Source organism: Drosophila serrata, unplaced genomic scaffold (assembly GCF_035046125.1).
Source record: "Drosophila serrata isolate PLE 108 unplaced genomic scaffold, ASM3504612v1 contig_173, whole genome shotgun sequence".
Classification (NCBI taxonomy): domain Eukaryota; kingdom Metazoa; phylum Arthropoda; class Insecta; order Diptera; family Drosophilidae; genus Drosophila; species Drosophila serrata.
In genome coordinates this window covers 70,379-78,810 of record NW_028257071.1, presented here as the reverse complement: position 1 = coordinate 78,810, position 8,432 = coordinate 70,379, and the positions used below count along the sequence as shown (strand labels likewise).

Below are 8,432 nucleotides of genomic sequence, written 5' to 3'. Positions count from 1 at the left end.
ATAGTCTTAGCTGGTAATCCCACAGATACCGGTAAAAATCCTAATGTAAACAATGGAAATTACACCATGTTGAAACGGCATGACGAACGTGTAACAATAATAGTAAACAAAAGATAAAATCATAATTAAATTCGTAAATCTGTGCACAGTACTTATGTGCGGCCTTAAAGACCAAAAACTAACCCACAGATAAAAGCCAGTGGCAACCGTAATATAAAACCGGGCCGCCGTAAATATGGCTCCAAAAACAAGAATAATAAAAGGATGATGAAAAAATGGTACAAAGCTTTGCAAAATTTAATTATTGTTTTGCGACGAGCAAAAAGGAAATCCCGAGTTTAGCATATGCAAAATAATGGCCAAAAACCGGCACCGCCAGTCGCGCTCCACTTGACCCTTTCGGCCGCGCTTAATTTGTCTGGGAACCGCAACCTGGCCTTATGATTTGGCACAGAATACGCCAGCTTAACTCTACGGGAAGCCGCCCAAGTCCACTCACCTTGCACCTTTTGTGAGGAAAATCCGAAGCCAGCCGAATATTTGTGCAGTTTAGTGTTTGGAAAGGTTCCATTTCCGGTCGCAAGCTGCAGCTCCTCCATTTGCTCAAAGCGCCCTGCAGTTGCCTTGACTTCGGAGCCGTTTCGTTTCTCTTGTGTGTTTTCCCTTTCTTGATACTCAGTAATTGTTTATGTGAAGGGTCTATTGTAATTGTAAAATACGTAGTTTCAATCAGGATCTACAAAAAATATAGGTAATAAAAACTAAAAAGGAAACTATCTTCAGGAAGCCGAAGTTTAAATGTCCTTGCAATTTGCAAATTAAATATACTTAAAATATTTGCATTCTTTAAATCGATGACGACCAATCAAAGTTTAAAATACACATAAATAAGGCAAAAAGGCATTAATTTTGAATCGGAAAGCATTCCTATGTTAGTTTTTGTTAGGTTTATCTGCCTACTTCGTTTAAAATATTAAAACATCCAATTTTTTAAGATTTTAATGATATAACCCCTTATAAAATTTTCAAAAAATTTTAAAAATTTTTTTTATCAGCCGGAAATAGCTAAAAAGATTTGACCGTTGATGCTGATCAAGAATATATATGATTTATAGGGTCGGAAATGATTCCTTCACAATGTTGTAAGCTTCTGACTATACCATGGAAGGGTATAAAAATGTGTTGAATTTTATATCAATATTTTTTTCTCTAATGGATATCTGGTGTACTATACCCTGGATTTGTTCTTCTTGTTTTGTTGTGTTTATTCCATTTTGTGCACACACACTTGAGCCAATTTAACGCTTCCGTGTGCTTTTTACTTGCAACGCCTCGTTGACTGTGCGCTCGAAAACTTTGTGCTTGAGAAACGTGGCCAGGGGGGGAAATGATTTAATTTCTAGCTAAAAACCGAAAACACAATCCGTAAATTAGCGCTCTGCCATGTACACTCCAATTAATCCAGTTAAGTAATCGCTGGCATATTTCTTTGCCGCCAGAACTATTCGGGGCCATTGATTACACGGCCCACAAATTAAGACCAATTAAATCAAATCCAGATTGGGCGGGCGGATCCAGTGAAACCCACGAATCCCACGCAAATCGCGTGGCCTTGAACTTGCCACACAGCCCAGAGCCATTAGCCAGAAGCCAGACTCCCTTCGATCTAATTTCTTACTCAGCCTCAGAGCCGAGCCTACATACATACATATCCACCCGGGGGCATTTATGCCCAGACACATGGCCAGAAATCGACTTGGCCCTTTGGAGAGTTGCGCTGATGCCAATGCCGGCGGAATGGCAGTGAAAAGCTTGAATATGCATTATTCTTTCAGCTGGCCAGCCATCCGCTGGCAATCAGAAGTTGCTCGAGTGGAAAAATTAAATGTATTTCTCTGTCCAAACATGTGAAGTGGGTTTGGGATGGATTGAAAAGTGCTTGGATCCAAGTTGTGGTTCCAGGAATGGTGTCTGTAAAGTTGGCAGCTCGCAGCTTAAATTTTTAGTAAGTTTTAAGGTAAATAGAAGTGTTTTATCTTTATACAAAAATAAGGAGATTAAAAACTACCACGCTGAAGATTATAAGCTAATAAAAATAAAAGGTTAGTACATTTTCTTGGATTAAGAAAGAGAAAAAATTAAAGAGAGATCCAAAGACAGAACTCTCAAATTCCAACCTTAAAGGAAACTCTTTCGCGCTACTACATGACTTTCAATAAACACAAGCCAATTAAACGTAGTAGATTTTCTATTTCCATTCTCAGTTTTTTTCCTCTGCCTACTTAATGTTTGCCTAAGTAGTACTACTAGCTTATCACTTAACTTAAAATAAATCCGATTGCCACCGGTATAAAGTTCCCGTCGAGATTAGAGAGCCTTTTTATCAATCACATTCCACTGTTCTTCAACTCGTACGCCTCCATGATGGCGATCACAGGTTCGTTCACATACACTCGGACCTCATGGTTAAGGGCATAGTCTCCGTGGTTCCACTCTTTATCTTCCATGTGGTGCATCTCCTTGTTGGGCAGCCGCTTGGCCAACTGCTCCACATCCTCCACGGCGGCCAAGTTATCGTTGTCCGAGTACCACATGTGCACTTCTGAGGTGATTAGCTCCACGGGATACTCTGGCGGCTCTTCGGTGCCATAGACCTCCAAATTCTTCTTAATTCCATGATCAAACTGTCGGAAGTAGCCAGAATGATGCTCTTGCAGATAGTGCAGCATTTGATCGGTGGAACAGCCTGCCGGATGAGTGGCCATAGCATCGGGCATTGCCGTCTGTAGGAGATTTATTTATGAAATTTATGTATTTAACATTCTGAAATGGATTTAACACTCACCATATTGGCACGACCGCCGGCGTAAAGAGCCTCCATGGCGCCCTCGCACACCGGACGCAGCATAAAGTCCGGCTGGCAGAGATTGAAGAACAGAGCCATCACAAACTCATTGTGCGGCAGGAATTCCTGGGAGCCAAAGAGCGTGTCAGAGATACCTCCGTTGCCCAAATAACGAGCCACGGAACGCACAAAGGAGTTAGCCAAGTTCTTCATGATGGCCACCGGGGCGAACATGTGTGCGGTCTTGATCTTCTTGTTATATTCCGGCAACGTAGACATTCCGGCAAAAAAAACCGTAGTGCCCTGCGAATGGCCCACATAATGGATGGCCTCCTGCCCCTTGCCATTCTCCGTGTCCAAAGCATAGTCAATGATGGCGGTAATATCGTAAATGGCAATCTCATGCCAACTGAATTTCCAGAAATTTGGATGTTCCGTGGAGATCTTGGTGTGATTCCTGGAGTAGGAGGTTCCACGTCCATTTCCCATCCACACATCGTATCCAGCATCGGCTAGCAAGTAGGGAAGACTATCGTTGGGTCCTTGCAGAATCCAGGCATCAGAGCAGCTCGTCAAACCGTGTTGAAGAAGCACTATGGGTCGCTTTTTGTTTTGATTCTGCAAGTTGTGGGAATATGGAATCCTGAATACACCCAAGACATAACCATCCTTGGTGGTGATGTGATGATGCTCAGACGGATAGCCATGTAAGGCTGTGCGATCGGCCTAAGGATATACAAAAAAAATTAATATAAAATATATTTTGTACCTTAAAAGGGCAGACTCACCGTTGTCAATTTATTTTTTATGCTGATATGAGCCTCTGGATTATCGTAGAGTTTATAGAAGTCGATCGGCGCTTCAATAGCTGCGGAATAACCGCCTATCGCCAGACTGGCCAGGATAACTAAGGCGAGGGTCTTCATATTCCTTCGATGGTTCGATGCCAACTGACTTTGGCCAAACACATGACATTCAGCTTTTGTAGCAGTCCGCAGGAGGTTTAGTTTCAATTAGCACTTACTATCGGGTATTCGATTATATATTTAGACTGTCGAGATAATGCTTAATTAAGGAAAGCTTTAATCTAAAACCAATAAAGTTGGATTAAAAGTGTTGACATTATAAACTGAATCGAGTCAGGGGTGGCAGAAAGTTTGTCCGATATTTTCAACAACGCGGAATTTTTGTCTATATATAGTGAAACAATCACAATCACAATTATATAATTAACTAATTTCTTCAAGTCAATCCATTGAGCAGTATATACTCTATTAACCGTTAAAATCTCAGTTGATTATAAGACTTGGTAAACCCGAAAATAAGTACATAGATTATAACCAGCAAATGAGGGTGTGCCATAAAGTAATTGATGTTTCCGAATACGATAATTCCGAAAGCTAAACGCGTCACTTGACGCACTTAGAGGAGCTTAACTTATCACCTATTTAAGGAACTTGAATAACCATTTCGATAATCTACCGAAAGAATTTACCCCCATCGACTTGAGTTGTTTTAGATTATCAAGCCATTTATAGATTTAACAAGGTGTAGCTTTAAACTTTTATGACCTCTACTTATACATGAAAAATGGTTTTTTTATTACAAGAGTCGGTTAAGTTCTAATGATTTAAATATTTATATAGAGGAGGAGGGTTTCAAGTGCTAAATGAAAATCAGTGGAGCTACTTTCAGCAAAGAAGTGCTTCCACTTATGGGCGTTTCAGCTGTATCCGCTAATGATAAGATTAAGTTCTGATTTACATAAATGTTGATTATGACAACTATAATATATATACATGTTTTGGGCATGGGCTGTATCCCTATCACTTGGCCTCGTACTCATTAATGAAAGCAATTATCGGATCATTGATGTACTGACGCACTTTCCAGTTGTTGATAAAGTCCATGTGATCCCAGAGCTCATCCTCCATGTGGTGCATCTCCTTGTTGGGCAATGTGGCCGCCAATCTAAGGACATCCTCCACAGCAGACATTTCATCGTTGTCGGAGTACCAGAGATGCATTTTACTTGTAATCAGCTCGGTGGGGTAATCTGGGGGCACTTCACTGCCATACAGCTTTAGATTCTTTTTGGTGCCAAAGTCAAACTGTCGGAAATGCGTCGATTGATGCTCCTGCATGTAGTGCACAATCTGATCTGTAGATACACCAGCAGGCGAAACTCCAGAAAACAACGATTCAGCAGTCTTCAGGGGATATTAAATAGTAATGATAAATATGGTTTACACAATATTTAAAGATTCATACCGTGTTAGTTCGTCCTTCCTCCTTTTGAGTATCCTCAGTCCCGCTACAAAAACTGGAAACCACCGAATCTGGTTGACAAACATTATAGAATAAAGCCAGGACGAAGTCATTGTGTGGCAAAAACTCCTGAGAGCAAAAGAGCGTCGAGTAGACGTTGTTATAACCCAGATATGGAGACAAAGTATTGACCATGAAGTCATCCATATTGTCCATAAAAGCCACAGGAGCCAGCAAGTGGCTGGTTTTGATCTTCCTGTTATATTCTGGTCTTGAGGACATCAGAACGAGCATTACCGTGGTGCCCTGGGAATGTCCCACATAGTGAATTCCATCCTGACCCAATCCGTTCTCTGTGGACAATGTATAGTCGATGGCTGCGGCGATATCAAAGTATCCAATCTCGTGCCAGCTGAAACGCCAGAAATTCGGATGCTTCGTGGATAAAGAGGTGTGGTTCCTGGAGAACCTATTGCCCCGCGTGTTTCCCAACCAGACATCGTAGCCTGCATCAGACAGGAGGAATGGCAGGCCATCATTCGGTCCCAGACTTGGCCATATATCGGAGCTAGCGAAGAGGCCGTGCTGGAGAAAGACAATCGGTCGCTTGACATCCTGATTCTTAAGGTTGTGGGAGTAGGGAATGCGGAAGAGACTTATGATGTAACCATCTTCAGTAGTCACATAATGGCGCTCGGCAGGGTATCCATGTTCCTCGATAAAATCAATCTGAAATAAATTATGTTCAAAGAAGGGATTATAATTAAAATTACGAGTTCCTCTTTGTATATTAATAAATTAATATTTACCGTGGTGGGGGCCTTGGCCAAAGCCAGATGCGCATCTGGGTTGTTAAATAATTTATAGAAATCTGTGAGTGGCGCAGGATTTAGTTCCTCGATCAGTGGAGCACATTGGATTTTTGTTCCCAGAAAAGTGCCTATCAAGGCGACAAAGACTGCGATGTGAAAGGTAGACATTTTGCGACTGAACTACGGCTAGAACCGAAAGCAATCAGCCTTTATAAAGACTTCCGCGAGCCACTTCAGTTAAGTGGTTATATTGATACGAAACCGATCAGCCCATGAACCAATTAAATGGGCATAAACTCGAGTGGTGGTAATGTCATAAACTTTCTCATGTACTCGATTGGGGAGATAACTTTTACACTTTGGTTTCTTAATTTAAAATAGGTTTAAGGGCTTAAGAAGTGTTTAAATAAATGTGAATGAAAAGTGTAGCTTAAATATTCATCTGATGTTTCAAGAACTTTAAAATTTAAATATAAATAAGAAAATATTGCCATATAATTTATGATACCATCTCACATAAACGTTCTTTTTTGCAAATAACAGACTTAGTTCATGCTATCCTCATAGTCGTTCATTATGGCTATAATGGGTTCATTGATGTACTGACGTACTTTCCAGTTAACGGCAAAGTCCATATGATCCCACTCTTTATCCTCCATGTGGTGCATCACCTTGTTGGGCATTGTGTCCGCCAATCGGAGGACATCCTCCACAGCAGCCATCTCATCGTTGTCCGAATACCAAAGATGCATTTTACTTGTAATCAGTTCGGTGGGATAATCGGGTGGCAATTCGTTTCCATATATTTGCAGATTCTTTTTGGTTCCAAAGTCGAACTGGCGGAAATGTCCCGATTGATGTTCCTGCAGGTAGTGCAGAATTTGATCCGTTGAGATACCGGCAGGCATGACACCTGCTATCACAGAATTAGCCGTCTTGAAAGAAACAATAAATAATATACAAAATACAAATTACTTTTGATAAATAATTTAAATTTAGTTTGATAATAGGCATACCTTATTGGTTCTTCCTTCCTCCACTTGGGTATTCTCATTGCCGCTGCAAAAACTGGAAACTATCGTCTCCGATCGGCAGACATTATATAATAGAGCCAGGACAAAATCGTTATGTGGCAAAAATTCCTGGGAACAGAAGAGCACCGAGTAGAGGTTGTTGAATCCCAGATAAGGGGACAAACTATTGACCATAAAGTCATCCATGTTATTCATAAAAGCCACAGGAGCCAGCAGGTGACAGGTCTTGATCTTCTTGTTATATTCTGGTCTTGAGGACATCAGGACAAGTATCACTGTGGTACCCTGGGAGTGGCCCACATAGTGAATGCCCTCCTGACCTTTTCCATTCTCCGTGGATAAGGTGTAGTCGATGGCAGCGGCGATGTCATAGTATCCAATCTCGTGCCAGCTGAAGCGCCAGAAATTCGGATGCTTCGTGGATAGAGAGGTGTGGTTCCTGGAGAACCTATTTCCTCGTGCATTTCCTATCCAAACATCATAGCCCGCATCTGAGAGCAGAAAGGGCATAGCGTCATCAGGTCCCAAACTAATCCACCCATCGGAGCTGGAGAGGAGACCGTGTTGGAGGAAGACAATCGGTTTCTTTTCGTCTTGATTCTGTAGGTTGTGAGAATACGGAATGCGGAAGAGACTGATTATGTAACCATCTTCAGTGGTCACATAATGACGCTCGGCAGGATATCCATGATCCTTAATAAAATCCACCTTAAAAAATAAATACAAGGAAATATAATAGAGGAAAATGTGAATTATACTAGTTATTACCGTTGTGGGGGCTGTAGCAAAAGATAAATGTGCCTCGGGATTATTAAATAGTTTATAGAAATCGGTGACCTCAGCAGGGTCTAAATTATTATTTAAAGGAACACAATGTCCAGTTGTCACCAGAAAAAAACAACCAACTAAGGCCACAAGGATATCGATGTGATAACTAGACATTTTGCGACTGCACTAAGGCGAGAGTACAGAGCACCTCGTCCTTATAAAGACTACCGCCAGCCACTCAAGTTAAGTGCCCATATCGATACGAGACCAATCAGTTAATAAGGCAATTACCTGTGTATAAACTCAAGTGGGAGTTATATCATAAAATTTCTCGCACACTAGCTAATATACGTAGTTTCGAATTTCCCAGTTTTAAGTTATTATTTGACCCAATGGAATTAATGAGATTACAATCGTTTATCGATGGTTGGCTGATTGCCAAAGTATAAGTAGAGATATGAGGAAAAGCTATAATGTTCCTTCAAATAAAGCTATAATCTGGAAATTCCTTAAGCTTAATCTAAAGTACTTTCAGCTTGACAAAAACTAAGATTCGGTATTGATAATAATTTAAAAAACAGATCAATTTTGGTTAAAAATCAATACCTAAGAGATTCGTAGAAAACACAATATTTCCACGGCTTTTCAAAAATAAATAAGAGTTAATTTTATTAAAGAAATACATAAATAAAATAAATATATATA

The 8,432-nt window shown here is 40.6% G+C and overlaps 3 protein-coding genes across 3 annotated transcripts; all 3 read right to left on the bottom strand.

The window, feature by feature from the left end:
* Positions 1 to 2,269: 2,269 nt before the first annotated feature.
* On the bottom strand, positions 2,270 to 3,815 carry LOC147644465 (lipase 3). Its single transcript, XM_086827493.1, is given in 4 exon segments — positions 2,270 to 2,783; positions 2,846 to 3,571; positions 3,634 to 3,770; positions 3,773 to 3,815. Coding segments are annotated over 4 exon segments (1,302 nt in total). The 3' UTR covers positions 2,270 to 2,387.
* Positions 3,816 to 4,444: 629 nt separating this feature from the next.
* Positions 4,445 to 6,236, bottom strand: LOC147644464 (lipase 3-like). The gene is made up of 3 exons (XM_086827494.1): positions 5,923 to 6,236; positions 5,117 to 5,842; positions 4,445 to 5,055 (listed from the first exon to the last, which is right to left on the bottom strand). Exons 1-3 carry the CDS (start codon positions 6,091 to 6,093, stop codon positions 4,672 to 4,674), a joined length of 1,281 nt encoding a protein of 426 aa, XP_086683620.1. The 5' UTR covers positions 6,094 to 6,236; the 3' UTR covers positions 4,445 to 4,671.
* Positions 6,237 to 6,467: 231 nt separating this feature from the next.
* LOC147644463 (lipase 3-like) lies at positions 6,468 to 7,927 on the bottom strand. Its single transcript, XM_086827491.1, has 3 exons — positions 7,728 to 7,927; positions 6,942 to 7,667; positions 6,468 to 6,860 (listed from the first exon to the last, which is right to left on the bottom strand). The coding sequence occupies exons 1-3, from the start codon at positions 7,899 to 7,901 to the stop codon at positions 6,471 to 6,473; spliced, it is 1,290 nt and encodes a 429-aa protein (XP_086683617.1). The 5' UTR covers positions 7,902 to 7,927; the 3' UTR covers positions 6,468 to 6,470.
* Between the last annotated feature and the right edge of the window lie 505 nt (positions 7,928 to 8,432).

Coding starts and splice junctions, on each gene's coding strand:
- LOC147644464 (XM_086827494.1), bottom strand. CDS start 6,093: ATGTCTACCTTTCACATCGCAGTCTTTGTCGCCTTGATAGGCACTTTT. Junction 5,843..5,922: donor TGGCCAAGGCCCCCACCACG/GTAAATATTAAT, acceptor AATTTATTTCAG/ATTGATTTTATCGAGGAACA. Junction 5,056..5,116: donor AGGAAGGACGAACTAACACG/GTATGAATCTTT, acceptor TATCCCCTGAAG/ACTGCTGAATCGTTGTTTTC.
- LOC147644463 (XM_086827491.1), bottom strand. CDS start 7,901: ATGTCTAGTTATCACATCGATATCCTTGTGGCCTTAGTTGGTTGTTTT. Junction 7,668..7,727: donor TTGCTACAGCCCCCACAACG/GTAATAACTAGT, acceptor TTATTTTTTAAG/GTGGATTTTATTAAGGATCA. Junction 6,861..6,941: donor AGGAAGGAAGAACCAATAAG/GTATGCCTATTA, acceptor GTTTCTTTCAAG/ACGGCTAATTCTGTGATAGC.